The sequence below is a fragment of the Plectropomus leopardus genome, chromosome 18, assembly GCF_026936395.1.
Source record: "Plectropomus leopardus strain MGB_pleo_1.0 chromosome 18, ASM2693639v1, whole genome shotgun sequence".
Lineage (NCBI taxonomy): Eukaryota > Metazoa > Chordata > Actinopteri > Perciformes > Serranidae > Plectropomus > Plectropomus leopardus.
The window spans coordinates 26,123,458-26,139,943 of NC_142193.1; the positions used below are offsets into that span (position 1 = coordinate 26,123,458).

The 16,486-nt window shown below is 37.7% G+C and overlaps 1 protein-coding gene across 2 annotated transcripts in view; it reads left to right on the top strand.

Annotated features, from left to right (window-relative positions):
• Positions 1-13,857, top strand: part of arhgdig (Rho GDP dissociation inhibitor gamma) — a 35,561-nt gene extending 21,704 nt beyond the window's left edge. For both annotated transcript variants that reach the window (XM_042505865.2, XM_042505864.2), the window contains exons 4-6: positions 6,329-6,405; positions 9,500-9,563; positions 10,700-13,857. In XM_042505865.2, the coding sequence (XP_042361799.1) occupies positions 6,329-6,405; positions 9,500-9,563; positions 10,700-10,899 (341 nt within the window). In that variant the 3' untranslated portion in view covers positions 10,900-13,857. The remainder of the gene's footprint in view (positions 1-6,328; positions 6,406-9,499; positions 9,564-10,699) is intronic.
• Positions 13,858-16,486: the final 2,629 nt, after the last annotated feature.

The following is a 16,486-nucleotide window of genomic DNA, read 5'->3' on the forward strand; positions in this document are numbered from 1 at the left end:
TTACCAATGCAGCATGGTGCCCTAAGTGATGACGAGCATTTACTGCTCTGCATGTGTGTGTGTTTATGTTGGAGAGAAAGAAAAAGTGGCAAAACAGGGGGGTGATACATTGCACTATGGTGGAGATGATTGCTCTGCACTTTGTAAGTGTAGCTGAGAAAAGAGATTCTCGCTCTAACTGCACGCTTCACCGGTTGTCCCATCAGAGACCTTTAACTTCTGCAAGGTTGTCTGGGTCCGTGTCAGCTTCTCAGTTCATAAGTGTTCCCATGTGCAGCAGGAGGTGTGAACTCTGTGAGTACATCCAGCAGCTGAGTCCCTGTCAGCGCTGACTACAACAGGACTCTGCTTTGTGATGTAGCAGTCCAGTCGCCGAGTCTGTAAAGCTGTAAAGGCGGCGAGTGGGTTAATGAGTTTCTGTGTCCGCTGTGATGACGTCTAACGTCCCCGACAAACACTGTAGTCCCATTTAGCCACTTGTTAGCAACCACCTTTTTAAAGACAAGTAAAACCTTGAAAGTTCAAAAAATGGGTTTAAGCGGATGTATTTTATGTTGCAGAACAAAACATCTCAATATCTTTAGCCTGTGTCAACCACAGACCTTATTTAAGGCATTTTACCGAAAACCCATTCAAAAAACCTATAGACTTTAAGACAAGGAAACAGGAAGTGCTAAAAGGCTGACGGACTTCAGCGTTTTAGGACTTATTACTTCACCACTCTATAACCACTGAGAACACTCATTCAGTCAAGTCATAACAATCAAAGCGGGTGCTAATTATGTGACTGCTCATATTTTTCTTGCTTTAGATAATTGCACTGCCTCTTTCTGAGGTCATCACTTAATTTTTGCTTTAGATATCATCTTGTACATCACTACCTTTTTATTATTATCAGCGCTGCTAAACATTGCAGTCTCTTTGCCATTTCAGTTGTTGCTCGTGCTTAGATCAATGGCTTGTACATTGATCCATTGAAACATGAAAAATGCTGTTTTCCCCTCAGGCTGAGCTCGCAGCACACAAACATTTTTTATATGTCTCAGTGGATACAGCAATATGACTACCAGAGATAAGGATTCTCTGCCCAATGGAGCCACCCATGCAAAAATAATACGCACAATACTGTGACCTAGTTTGGCGAAGTGTAAGTTAAACGTCAAAGAAACGTAAACATTCTCTACGAAACGTGTGCTGTAAACCATCATTTCTGTTTGAGGTGATTTCTCTTTCATAGAATAGTATATGTCATCAATCTCCACCAAACTCACTTAATTTACATATAATTTATAGAAATCGTTAAGATGGCAACGAACTTATGTGAAACAAACGTAATTGTATTAAGCAATTATCTGGTCAACTAAGGCCAAGATAAAGACATTTTATTATACTGACTTAACTCAATTATGTAAAAACAACTCAACAGCTGGACCTGTGTTAGTCAGCTGTATTTAGTAATTAAACCATAGTTTCTACTTATTTGACTTAAATAAGTGTGGTAAGCATTGGATTTTGTTTTAGTCAACTAACTTTAATTGTTATAATGGTAATAATTTTAATTGGAATAACTAAACCTGATTCTGTAAACAATTTTCACACGTCACGCGTCCCTTTATGACCAGTGAAACACAATGATTGGAGTACACTAACATGTGTTTTGATTTTTCTAATTTTGTCTCAGTTGATAAACATAAACATTTTTTCACGCTGTAAGGTTTTACGGAACATTTTGGTCTATGATATATAGTGTGTCACACAGTGTTCTGGCCTGCTGCCAGACTGCAGCACTCAAAGCAACATCCTTTACCAGACTTTTCAGTGCCTTGGTGCCCTAAATGTAAGCACCAGCTTTGTTAAACTTTCATGTTCCTGCAGGGTTGTTGTGCTGAGCACGCAGGCTGCTACACATTTACTCAGACACAAACTCACGCCAAGCCGGCGGCCTCACTACTTATCTTTACCCCACATTTATTGTGTGCTTTTGCAACAGTATTATTATATCCCTAGAACAATGTGATTGTATATAAAAGTTAAATTGTGCAGAATGGTCTTTAGAGAGTTAAATCATTCTATGTTTTATAATACTGGATTTTTGCAGCTGATGCATCACGCGGACATGCTAAAGTAAGATGGTAAACATTACACCTGCTAAACATCAACATGTTAGCATTGTCATTATGAGCATTATGAGCATGGCTGCAGATTTTTACTTTTGTTATGTTGTTGCTGCTAAAGTGGAGCTATTATTATCCACTTTATGTCACGGATATAAAGAGATCTGGACGTTATTGGCGGGCCCCCGTTCATTCGTGTAAAAGCTGCTTAGTGGTGCATGATGCCAAAAAAGCTTTATTTCTATAGTATGAAATTACCCAGATCTTTTGAGTTGTGCGTCCATAGAGCAGGTGCACTTTAGAGGGTGTGTTATGAATTGCATACTATGTTTTTTTACTTTGAGTTAGTACTATTTTTGCCCTTACATAGTATATACCGTTGCATTTAGTAACTGTCCAAACGGGACATTACACCTTTTCATAACTCTGCGCCCTGAACTTTGAACCGCTTGCTTATTATTAAGATCAGAGGAAACTTAATTCACGGGGCTCGTCAGGGACGGAGATCAACCTGGAGAGCTCTGCTGTTGGTACTTTGCAATGTATGTAGTTTAACCCTTAAATTATAACTGTGTACATTGTGGATTCAAATATTCTATATTACTAAAGTTAGCCAAGATATCTCTCTATTATTGCTTTGTTCTGTTTTGTTTTTTTTGTTGGTAATCTTTATGATTATTTTGTTCTCTTAAACTATTAACATATATTACAGTTATATTACTATTTGGCTGGTCATCAGTCACTTTAACACGCTGTCATACGTCAGTGTGGCTTCTGTCAGCTGTCAGTCAGCTGTCACCTGTTTGCAGCTCAGTAAATGTGATGAATATGCCACTGTGCAGAGAATTTGGGGTCAGAAGAGCCAGAAAAGCATGCTGGCTTGCATTCTGCAAAATCTGACCAGATGTAGTAGAACATCCTGGTATTTTTGGCATCTTACATATTATGTATTGCGACATACTAAATCTTTTCTGGCATGCTACATAGTATGGTAGTTTGGGTATTGGAACGCACAGAGAGACATACGCCGAACAAGTAGCTAACTTTCGGTTTAGTGCTCTGCTAACTGCAGCTTTTCTAGATTCTGGAAATGTTATCAGATGGAATGGAACAAATCTCAGTAGTGAAGAGAGTCATTTAGTAGACGCTCCCAAAAAATTAATCTACTGATTGACAAATGTCTCTTCCACAATGTGTGTGTGAAGAAAAACTCTTTTGGGCCCAATGGCGTCACGTGATGGACCTGCAAGTTGTATTTCCAATCTTTGACTGCAATTATCAAACTGGTTTCAAAACTCAGCACTCTTCCTGGAGTTTAATGTGCAAGACTGCATCACATTTTTAAGCAAATTAAATTTTGAATTAGGATTTTCCTCTAGGGGCTTTGTTCTTGCCGCAGTGATGGCGGGTTCGATTCCACTCTCCTGCCCCGCCCTTTGCACCATGTCATCCCCTCTCTCCCCCATGTACGCTGAAGCCATCCTGTCTCTAATAAAGGCCAAAAAATCTTCCCAAAATATAATCCTTTAATTTATTTATATTTTACTCTAAAGCAGCGGCTACAAAAATAAAAAATAAAAATGTTAAAACAAAATATGAATAAATCAAACATTTGTCAGTTTTTGGCACACATTGTTAAATAGGCAACAAAGCAAACTAGCAGTGTGTAAGGGGCATTCGTCAGTTCATTTACTTTTTAACTTTTTCAGGATTTTCTGGCACCAGTACTGTAGGCGTATTTCAGTATTTGCCAAGTATGATCCTTGCGTGCATACTTGCATGAGCACAGTCTCTCACTCCCTCTGTGTGCGTGCGTGTGTGTGTGTGTGTGTGTGTGTGTGTGTGTGTGTGTGAGGAGAGCAGGTAGACAGCTCTCCACACTGACCTATTTTCTCAGTCAGACGCTCCGGGGGGAGGCCAGAATCTTTCCTCTTTTCTGTCTCCAGAGACGAGAGGAAGGAGAAGAGACAAATCAGAGGGAGAAGCGAGGGGAGATTTACATACCACAGTTCTTAGAGGGAGATCGACCGAATAAAATAAAATGAGACAGCGATAGAGCAATAAAAATTTAAAAAATCTCCAAAATATCATCAATGACATACCTGTTTGATTTTTCTAATGGGAAATTGAAAGTGTTTTTTCTGGTGGTATAAAGCTTCCAAACCACAGGTAGATTTTCAATTAAAGTGAAAAAAACATGAGTGTCAACATAAGCAGAGTTGGGAGATTTTTATCTGTAGCAATATGCCAATTCTTGGATGCTTTTACTTAAAGTGCCTAAATGTGCCAAAGTGCATATATATTTGATATAGGTGACACCATTGGGAATTAAATCTTGAACTTTTTACAGCGCCTCTGAGGACGTTATATGCTCTGTTTGCGTGTGTTATCTGTAGGTCGCTTCCTTTTTTATCCCTGTCTTCTGCATCTCTTCCTCCAAGCGTCGCCGCTGTCTGTTTTGATTCTTCTATCTCTCCTTCATCTCCTCTCCTCTCCTCCTTCCTCTGCTCCTCTCTGTCCATTAGGAGGCACTCAGGACTGATGGTTGGCTTTAAATTGAGATATAAAGTGATTAGACAGTGGGTGCATTTCTGATTGCTGTGTGCTTTTACAATGGCTCAGGATGCTTTTGTTCCCTCAGTATGAATCCATTCAGCCCAACACAAGACAAGGACAGTTTTATTGTACAAAGACGCCAATTGTGGTTTTACCAGTAACTCTAAATAACCACAATGTCAGAGATTTAGTGGCGTATGAATGCAAAAGGCATCCTTCATTAATAGTAACTTTGTTTGGGGTTTTTTCAATCTGGTCCTTATCATGCCATGTTTTTGTGACTAATGGGAACAACCATGTTTGAAACTGGTCCAGTATTGAGCGAGAGGGCTGCAGCCAGCAGCTGCAAAACAGGCTGCAATGTAATCCTTAAAGGCATTTGTGCATCAGTTTGCAATCACTAAAAGTGCGTGTTTTTTGCACTGACATGCTCAGATTGTTATTTTATGTGTTGGATGACATTATGAAAAGGATCTTTACAGAGAAAGACCTTTTTGGTGTTTTTGTTCAACCAGAAGCAGCCCTGAAATGCTACTGCTAAAACCCATCAGACTCCATTTAAATAAAGTTGTTTTTTTTATTATTATTTATAGTGCCAGCATATTTTCACATATAACTGACTGAGGGGGTTATTCAACCAAAATAGAGCTGGTGATTATTGGAACAGTGGAGAGATGAACCAAGATTTACAATGATAAAATTGCTATTGTGTTGACAATAGCAATTTTGGGGCTCTTTTTGGTTCAATATAAAAGATCTTACTCTTAAACCGAAATCTTTATCTCTGTAGGTATTCTTCCTATAGGGTTGTCAGATACCTATAATAACAATCTGAGCCTATCATGGGCAAAAACAAGCACTTTTAGCGGACTTAAATTGACGAAGCCTTGTAACACTACATTTCAGTTTCCCTGCTACCAGCTGCAGTGATCTCACTCAGTACTGGAAGACTTTTGTCTCCCTAAGTCACCAAAACATGAGAAAAGAGGGGCCAGGTGGAAGAGTACCTAAGTTACCCTTTAAGCATGACTTTAATTCCTCTTATTTAGCCAAAAACATGAATGGGAAATGGTCGTAATCCTCTGAATTTATGTATCTTTGAATGATTGTATTTTTTATATTATTGACCACTAATAAAACTTGTTCATTGTATCATTGCTGTTGTATCAAACCCAAATAAGAATTAGTAACAACGTCTTAGAATGACAAAACTTTATTCATATTATGTATTTTAAGTTAACATAGTGGGATTAAATATGCAACTTTTTATTCCTCGTCAGTGACAAAACCCCTTTTTTGTGCATGTATTCTGTTTTTGTCTCTTTTGGCCATTTACGTACCTTTTTTCACTCATCTGTTCTGCTTTAAAATCTATTTAAAATCTTAACTGAAGCTCAACATACCACCTGTTATCTTGCATTTGCTTGGAAATCCAATAAATAAAGCCTGGAAAGAAAATGAAAAACAGAAGTACTGTCGAATAAAAACTAAAAAATATTTTTTATAAGTACATTTCAGGGAGTGAAGTTTAGAAATTTCTGCTTTATTTCTGTGTAAATCGGCAGCAGTGAGATCATGCAGTGAGTCATATTGAGATGCTGTTGCAGATGATGTCATTACGTGTCATATTGACCATGAGTGTTTTGTTGTCTGTGCAGGAGATCTGAGCGCTCTGAAGGAGAAGACTTTCTGCTTAAAGGAAGGAGTGATGTACAGACTAAAGATACACTTCAAGGTAAGACGGATGGATGTAGTCACAGAGGAATATTAAAGATGCAGAGATTTACTGTACATTACAGCATGGACGGATTACTGCTGTGTGTGTGGATGGAGTGAACAAACAGGTGGTCAGGTATTTACTGTAAGTGATAAAGAGGCCGTGCTGAGTAAGCCACCACGTACTGTGCAATCAAGCCACAATATCAAACGAGCCCATTTTCATATTTAATGAGTCTTTTCAGTGCTGTTTCATTTTATAGTGCCAGTAAGGATTAATGCTGAGAGGCAACTTGTCTTTTAACTCCAGAAGTTTCTGAAGTCTCACTATTGATTTGATTTTCTGAAATTAGAAATTCATTACCTTTTAATTGTTTGATAGCATTAATTGTCATGCTAGGCTCTATGGATGACAATTTAAGTAAGCTGAAATAGCCTTAATTTCTTTTAAAACATGGAAAGCAGGCAATGAGTAACTTAAAAAAATGACCAATTATCAAAAAAAATAGTTACAAGAAAATTACCCAAAATTAGTCAAACAAAAATAAAAATAAAAGTAAAATAACCAAAACAGGAAATTAAATAAAACTAAAATAAAATCAGAATTTCTGACAATTATTATAATTATAAATAGAGTTTTTTGGTATTTTTCTTTATTTATTTCAAATAATAATATTTTCTAATAATTCTTTCTCTTTTTTTTAGCTTATTTTTGAAGTTATATTCTTGTCACCTTTTACAAATTTTTCACAGTTTGAGAGACATTTCATGCAAAGTTGCTTATTACCTTTTTTCCCCATGTCTTTGAAAGAAATCACACAAATCTGCTTAATGTTTCAGAGGTTTAAATTCTTGGGAAGGGCACAAGAGAACTGATGACGATCCAGGTTTTAAAGGGTTAAATGGACTGAGATAGAAATAGACACCCAGAGGATGGCTCTCGCTAACGTTAGTGATCCCCCTGACTTTTTCCTCTAATTCCACCAGCAGGCTGACAAGTTTGGCTTTAAGTGAGATATCGCAGCAACTATTATATCGATTTCGTGTCTCACTTTTTGCTCCTCTCCCTCGCATCACCTTTTTTCCTTTCTCGGCTTCATCTTTTCTTGGTCTTTATCTTTTCTGTCCCTGCTCATCATCACTTTCTCACGCCTCCGTCCCCTTCCTTCTCCGTCTCTGCTACAAATAAACTTCTCTGCTCTCCTATAAACACACAGCAGCGATTTCCCACGCTGAATCTCCATCTCATGTCCACTATAAATAAATACAGACAAGGGACGAAGAGATTTTGAAAGGAAACACAGAGCAGTTATACACAAAAGAAAGAGCGTACCCCGAGGATTTAGAGAGGATGTTTATGGAACTGTTATAACATTAAGAGTTATTAAGTTTTCCTACATTTGCCCTGTTAGTTAGCCACAAGAACAACAAAACAAAGAAAACACATACATACAACACAGAACATGGAGGAGATGTTCACAGTAAATTCACATACTTATCATACTTTTGGCCTTTTCATGTCCATCTTCAATACTACTAAGTACATATTCAGTGGTAATATTACTTCCCAGAATGTACTTATTAATTCAGCATATACCTCCCACTTTGCGGTTCACAGTTTATATAAAAGACCACAAGAAATATGAAATATACAAATATGGCAAAACAACAACAATAATAATAATGATAATAAACTAAAGTTAAAAACAAACAACAAAACAAAACAGAAGCAAGGGGAAAAAAGGTAACTAGATTCCTGATCCTATCCCTAGTAACCTCTTAATTAGTCTTTTCATATTTTTCCAGTAGTCCTGGATTTTTGGCCAGTCCCAGAATATGTGTGTGGTGTCTGCCACCAGTCTGCAGCCCCTCCGGCACATTTCAGATGTTTTACTGTGTTTTGAAGTAATTAATGGAGTTTTCACCTTCCATTTAAATTCTCTCCATACAGGACTAATAATTTAATTTATATCCAGCTTTGAATGTTTCCTCCCATTTGTCATCTTCAGTTATAATGTTCAAATTCCCATTTTTTTTTAATTTAATTTTGATTTTGGATATGATTCCCTTTTCTATCCCCTTCTCTGTAGACAGAAAGTGTGTGTGTGTTTGTGTGTGCGCGGGTGTTTGTGCACACGTGTGTGTGTGCGGGTAGACTAGAGGCAGTATACTCCAGGGACTTGATTCTGAAGGGAGAGGCAGATGTGCTGAAACTGACCAAAAAGCTCAGTGCGTGACTCTGCTCTGCTGCGAGGACACCTGCTGGACAAACGGCTCCGCTGCCGTCCTTTAATGCAGCCTCACACAGAACAACCAAAGCTCTCGATAGTCTGCGTGTGAGAGCATTTTTCGTGGCATGGAAAGAAATCAGCATGGAAATCAGTATTTTGTGTCAGTAAATGTGGCTTTAACCTGTAGAAACATTTTGTTTTTGGATAAAACTTTCATCTTGAAATTATATAATAATAAGTCTAAAACACACTGTGTGAACAAAATTGTAGCATTCATAAGTGCAAAATATGCACTATTAAACCCATTCAAACTGCAGTTTTTGATCCCACAGCCATCAAAAACATGCATATTATTATTTCTGGCTGTCATTCTGAGCTTTTGCTTTGGAATTTGGAATTTTCACTGTTTTCTACCTGATGATGTCTTTTTTTTATTTTTTATATCTGACATATGAAGAAAACACATTTCCACTAGGTACACTGTTACAATCAATGTTGCTTCAATGTTGAATGATTAAAGTTTAGTTTACTTCTCACAAGGACTTCTGCTTGTGAAAACAGTCATTTGAAGTCTTCTGTGGCTCGGAGGGGAAGTATTGATGTCATTCTAAATTGAAATATTTAGCAGAAATCATGTTTAAAAAACTAAAGATGGAGAGGGTTTAAGAGAATGGTATAAAGGATTTGCTGTTAACGCTTTCACACTACAAATCACATTCACCCATTCACACACACGTTCATACACTGGTGACACTTTGTGTGGTAGTGCCTGATAAGTTCATGTCACTTTAGGTTTATGCTAACTTTCCAAGTTTTGTCAGTAACTGACAGAAAATCCCACAATAAGATTTGAAGATTTAATGAAACTGTGTGTGTCTGCAGGTGAACAGAGAAATCGTTTCTGGCTTGCGGTACCATCATTCGACCACGAGAAAAGGAATAACAGGTAAGATATTTTCCAAATGACCTTTAAGACCATATGCAAGTCCACTCATCTAGTTTTCTCAATGATGACAAGATAGTCATAAGTGACAACAAACCAACTGAACATGTAAATTATGGCCTGCAGTCTGACCAAATGCACTTAAGAACAGATCACTTCAAATGCAGCTATGCATCCGTCATGTGCTATTGCAACATTAAGATTAGTTATTGCAGTGGACAAAAAGAAGCATGCAAACAGTTACCATTTATGACCTAAAATCTACCAATTTTTACATCAAAATATGCCATGTATTGTGCAGGTGTGTACATTCAGCAAGAAAGAGACATGAATAAAAGTACACATGTGCACATACCTAATCTTGTAAAATCTGGAGGGGTAGATATTCAAAAGGACATTTTGCAGGTAAAATAGTCCTTTAAGTCATGAGATATTTTAAAAACAGCTTTTATATTTAAATTTATGGTCTGATTGGGATTTGTGAACAGAGACGAGGAGCGATGAGGCTGCAATAATCTGCTGAGTTTAATTCTTTCACCACAGTCCAGATTTTTATTGTAGTAGTTTGTAATTTTCAGCCCCAACTGACACTTACTCAAGTGATATCACTACTAGACTTCACACAGCTCCATCTGGAGCTTTTGTCAGATTTAACCCTTTGAAACCTGATCAATGCGGCTTATTTTATTACAAAAACGTGCACAAAAAAGTAAAAAGTTAAACTTATTAGAAAATAAGCAGTAAAAGAAAAACAAAACACAATGAAAAAAATGAACTGACCTAGAGAACAATGTTAAAAACAAAAAAATCTTAAATATATATTCTGTAGCATAATTTTAAATATATAGTAATCATTAATAACATTTTCCCCTGTTTTATTAAATATAATTTGTAATAGTTTTCTCTCTTTTTAAAGACTCTGTCTTAGGTTGTTTTCTTTCCACTTTTTTACCAATTTATTGCTTTTTATTCGTGTTTTCAAAAGAAATCTGACTGATCTGCTCAAGGTTCATAAGCGTGTGAAAAGCATCTGAAATGCAGCACAAGAAATTAGATTTGATCCACGTTTCAAAAGGTTGAGCAACTTTTTCCATATTAGTTAGTGCTATCCCCCAAGTGTCCATTTTGTCTTCCTGCAGTGGACAAGGTGTCGTACATGGTGGGAAGTTACGGCCCGAAGGCAGACGAGATCGAGTTTCTATGCCCGTTTGAGGAGGCACCCAAAGGCATGATATCGCGCGGCCACTATCAGTTCAAGTCCCGCTTCATCGATGACGACAAGATTGTCTACTTGGAGTGGGAGTGGAACCTGGACATCAAAAATGACTGGGACGAATAGAGTGAGAGAGATGATGCTACTCTTCCCTTTTTCACCCCCTTTTTTTTCTCCTTTCACCCTCTCCTGTCTCGACCTGTGAAAGGAGGCTCTCCTTCTCCTCCTCTTCCTCCTTTTTCTCCTCTTTTACCTTTTCTTCCTTGTCTTTAATGCAGGTGTCCTGACGGGGACTTTCAAAGAAAAGAGTGCCCCCTCTCTCTGCCTTCTGTCCCTGCATTTATGTCCTTCTTCCAGATTCTTCTAGATCTAAAAACCCATCCATCCACAGCTGTCCACATGACGAAGCTTTCGAGATGTTTCCCTTTACTTTTACTTTCCTTTGTCCCGCCCTGCCTCCACGTATCAGCAGTGGAGGGTCTGCAGAAGCAGTTTGTGGCACAAAAGGAAATACAATAAATACAAACACTACATAATTACAAGTGATATCTGTAAAACAGACTTCCCCAAAGAGAAGAGGTGAAATATTTAAACTAAGTGCATTTGGATGCTCAGTAGGAACTAGTGTTTTAGATAAGACCATACTAACCGAGACCAAGACTTGACTGAGACCAGAGTATGCTGAGACCAAGACAAGACCAAGATGTGTGTACAATGTTCCTCTGATTGATATGAAGGGTGGCGGACGTTATCAGTGACAAAAACAGCAAACTGCAAATGACGTACATGATTGGCTGGATTTTTAGATCCAGTCACTGTAATTATGTTAACAAATAAATATGTTGTGATCTCGATTAAAAATCCAGAGTCTGCTACGTCCGAGACCCTCTAAAAGTGGTCTCGAGACCAAGACCGATCTCAAGTACCACAACACTAGCAGGAACTCTGGATTCACATGTCACAACATTTGTTAAAAAGTTTAGAAATAAAAGAGTAACACCAAAAACACACCAAGTTCATGTGTCTTATGGGGGGAAGAGATTCTTTTATACCATTAGTCAACATGTGACAGGGGTCATAGGAGTCTGCTTGCTAATGCAGGTACTGCTGCAAAAAGTTAAACTATCCCCAACTTTTAGTTTGGAGGCACTTTCTGCAGAATCACAGGGCCGCAGCTCGAGCAGCCGCTGCAGCTTTCCATAGATGTTGCATGGCAACTGGCTGCAGGACACATTTCATTGCATCTTGGTGTGTTTTTGGCATAAAAGAGGGCGCAGAGGGGAATGACATGAGGCAAAAATACTGTGTGACGACAAGCAGCTCACGGAGGCCTTAAAACTCTGAGGACACATACATGGTCCACACAAATGAGCAAATTTAGCTGACCCCTTCCATTTCACTTCTGCTCATGACAAACACAGCAAAGCTCGAGCTGAACATGTTTGTGTGCATTAGCACATTTATTTATGACACGTTGTCATTCAGCTCCCTTAAAACTCGCAAGTTTCACAATCAAAACAGCTGTCTCATACTAGGCACGTTACAACATCCTCTGAAGAACGCACGTTCAGTATGTTCAAAAAGGTAGCGTTTTTGCATACTTGTGTGGACCGTGTTTGTGCAATTGTGTCTGATTGCTGCATTTTGTGCCGAAACGTACACTTCTTCTCTTAGTCACAACTCACATATTTTTGATTCAGTGTGACTTACAGGATCTCCAGGGTATCATTATCTCTGATGTCCATCACGTTCATAAATCTACTCAAAAATCACTGGGAAGAAATGATATTTTAACTCCAGAACTTCTCTGAGCATCATCATGTTTTTAAGTTTTCTTCAAAATTTATTCAGTGATAGTTTTCTGTACAACCATGAAAAAACTGCAAACAGGAACTGATAAGAGCTAATTTCTTTAATGGATCCAGTTTGCAAAAATGTATGTGTATTGGCAAAAGAGAAAACTGGCCCTTAACCACCGGCAACTTTATACTCCCAGCTATGAGAGCTGTAGTCCCAAAATTTAGAGCATGATTATCCCCCAAATAGAGTCGAGACAAAGACTGATAAAATGGAGTTACATAATCCTTTTGTTTTTGTCTTTGGGGGAGCACAAACTGTCGGTCACTCATCATTTTATTTTATAATTACAAATTTTCTGAGAAAAACAGATTGATAGTAAAAATACATGAAGAATTCTACAGGACAGAAAGTAGTGTTTTAGAATCATTTAATAAGATCACACTCTAATTATCCAAATATTGTCTTTTCAAATCAATCAAACTGGTTTAAAAAGATGAGTCACCTCTTCTCATGAAGTGCACTACATGCATCAACATCGATCAAACTTGGACGTGGTGTTTTTTAACGTTTGCTCTCAAAACATCATTTTTCTCAAGTCTTTTGTGGAGCGTTTCATCAGAGCAGACCAATTAAAGACTGTAACTGAACTGTGCATATTGTAGAAAGAGATGCATGTCTGTAATGTAGGATTTGATACTATTCATTCCGTAAAAATGAAAAACCGGCCCTTTCTAAACCTCTCTCATAAACCAAGGACAAAGATGTGAATAAAATCTGCTTTGAACATTAATGAAACATTTTACGATGGTAGCTGAAAAATGGAGTACTTGCTGAGAAGTATAAGGGATGAATTATTTTCCCTGAAAAAAAAAAAAGAAATATTATCGTGTTGAGTCTTTGGATATGATATCGTCATTGTTGCTGAACATACTGAACACTGAAATACCATTTGAAATGTTCGTGATCTAAGACTAACTGTAAATGTTGGCTTGTTGGGTGTTGCATGGTTTAGCGAGATTCTCTCTTCCTTTTTTTACAACTTTATTGTAAAATTTAATGTGATGACAAAAAAAAAGATACTGACGCAATATCCAGATGTCAATGATTGCCATATACTGCAGATACAGTTATTTACAGGGATATTTTTAAAGGCACAGACAGCTGGAAACAGTCGTCTGTGTTTGAAGCTCCAGCCTGTAACGATCAAGTGCTGCATCCTCAAAATATTGGTGTCAAATCTAGTATCCTGTATCTTTTAATAAAGGCAATTCAAACAATCAGGAACATGTCTCTTTTAAAATATTTGTCCTGCATGCTCATAAAGCAACAGTAGTGCTGATTAGAGCTTAAACAAGGAAGATGTGACGTGTTATTTGGTGAGATTTATAGGTGACGGCAGGTGGATTTTGTCATTTTTGCACAGAGCTAGGCTAGCTGTTTCTATTTGTTTCAAGTCTTTATGCTAAGCTAAACAAAAGTAGCTTCATTTTGCCATGCAGACACCAAATCAAATCAAAAAGTTAGTTAAGAAGTTTATTTCCCAAAATGTCAAACTATATCTTCAAGAATAATAATAAAAAAAAGTTTTGCTTTTCAAAACTGATAAAAGTGCAATCTTCTGTTTCTGTCTTGTGATACTTAATGAAGTTATTTATATAGATATTTTATGAACAGGATGACTCAGTTGGTTAAAGACATGACCACATAATTAATTAATAATTTAACCAAACAGTGTGTAAAATCTTACATAAATGTCAGTTTTTACCATTTTAATATGCTTTGTGCCAGTTTTTTGATGTTGCAATCAAGAAATTTACATCTAATTCACTGAGATGGTTTTGTGAATCCTTCGCCGAGACATGTAAAGAAAAAAAACTCTTTGAATTAAAAAGATAATACTATAACACTTAATTCTCGTCGTCTGAAAAACTGCAGTGTTGGTGTTTCTGTGATGAGATAAATTACTCACTCTTCCTCCTCGGGCTACAGTCTGAACGTATAATCATCATAGAGTTATACAACACACACACTCTCACCCTGTTTTCAGTTCAAGATAAGTTTGAATTTTATTTAGGTGATACAAAGCGATGAATATCCACCAGTACTCAGCTAGATGACTGATACATGCAAAAAACAAGAAGCAAATCCTGGTAGTTTTTGAACAACGTTACATAAGCTGACAGAGGCTGAACTCATTGAACTCATTAAACCCATTTAGGAGATTGATGTGATTCTTCAAAAGACGAAACTTGGCTAATATGGAAATATTGCTATGGTAATGATATATAATAATGATTAATAATAATTTAAAAAGTGACCCTTACTCTCTTGAAGTATTTCCATTCTACAACGTGGCAAAAAAAAGTGGAGCAAACTTTTAATACCTGTTTAATAACATATATCAATACCACATCTTATAGTTTTCAAGCCATAGCCTGCTTTTGGGAAATGTTTATTTGCTTCCTTGTGGAGAGTTAAAGAAGAAAATTGACCACACAAGCTGTCTTGTTTGTTTGTTTAAAAAAAAAAGCGTAAAATTGTGGATATAGCATGTTTTTTCCCTGTTTTATGCTGAGCTGGGCTATCTGACTGTTGGCTGCTGTATCATATTTACCACAGATATGATCAATGTTCTTGTTCGGCTCTCTGCAAACTCATGAAATGAGTGTTTGTGCGAGTGCTCGCTATTATTTTTATCTTTGAGAAAGGCAAACAAAAAGAAAAGAGGTGGATCAGCACCTCCCCAAAGTAAAGTAAAGAAGACCAGGTCATTTTTAATCTCTCTCAACCTCTAGAGGCCACTAACAACAGTTACAGTAGAAGTTTGCTTCTCTCCTGTCAAAATATGATCATGCTTTTTCAGCTTTTTTGTTTTTCATGTTGTGTTTTAGCCCCCATAGGTTTGTCCTTTGATGCCATTCAGTCAGTTGTAGGTCATGAAGAGTGGTTAAAAATGCTATCAAGTTTAAGAAAAGGTAATCCAGTGTGTCCTCTGAATCTGTTCGTTTCAGATCAGTTTAATCAGTCTGCTACAAATTGTCATTTTGTCCTACAGGAGAGTAAAAACCGAATTATGAGCAGGTTAATCCACACAATCTACTCAAGGTCATAGCACCCTGCTGTCACATGTCCACTTGTCCGTTGATAAAGCTCTTCGTCTGTTTGTCATTACTCCTCTGTGAGCCAGTCCTCCTTGCCCGGTGTGGTCACTGCTGTGGTTGTGTTATTGCTTCTGAGCGCCTGCTCCAGCAGGGCCCGCTGAGCGGAGGCTGGCAGGTAGAGGAAGGTGTAGATCAGTGCCAGCAGCAGCAGAGCCAGCAGCAGAGGGACGCCCCAGTCTGATGTCATTATGGGCTCCTCACAGCGAGCCTGCAGAAACGACTTATTCTCCATAGTGTGCAGTCAGATCACAACACTGCAGGAGCCAGGACAGCTTGTCCACAGTTTGTATTGTCTTTTCTACGATCAACGTATCTGTTCTTTTCCCTCCAAAATAGCTATGTCCAGACAGCACGAATACTCACACCTGTGGAGGAAACCGACCAGTTTTAGGAAAGACCCAAGACACAGCTGATGTTGTAGACGCATTTATCAGACTAGTTCCAGTTCTGCACCGAGCTCCTAAACGCCTCAAAGAGTGTGAAGGATAAATCCAGAGAAGTATAATAACATCCGGGTACTTTTTCATTCACAGAGCCAAAAACAAAAGATGAAACTGAAATTTGGCAATATTTCCAGTAAATACTTAAAATTATATAGTTACAAATCAACAGAGTATCCAGTTTTAGACCAAGAAAAAAACAGATCCTTGTTGTTGCAAAAAGAGATCATAAAAAATGTCTTTAACATCTGTCAGCGAAGCCTCTCTCCTCTTTGTCCTCTCCGTTATCTGACTGAAACGTTTGTGATTTCC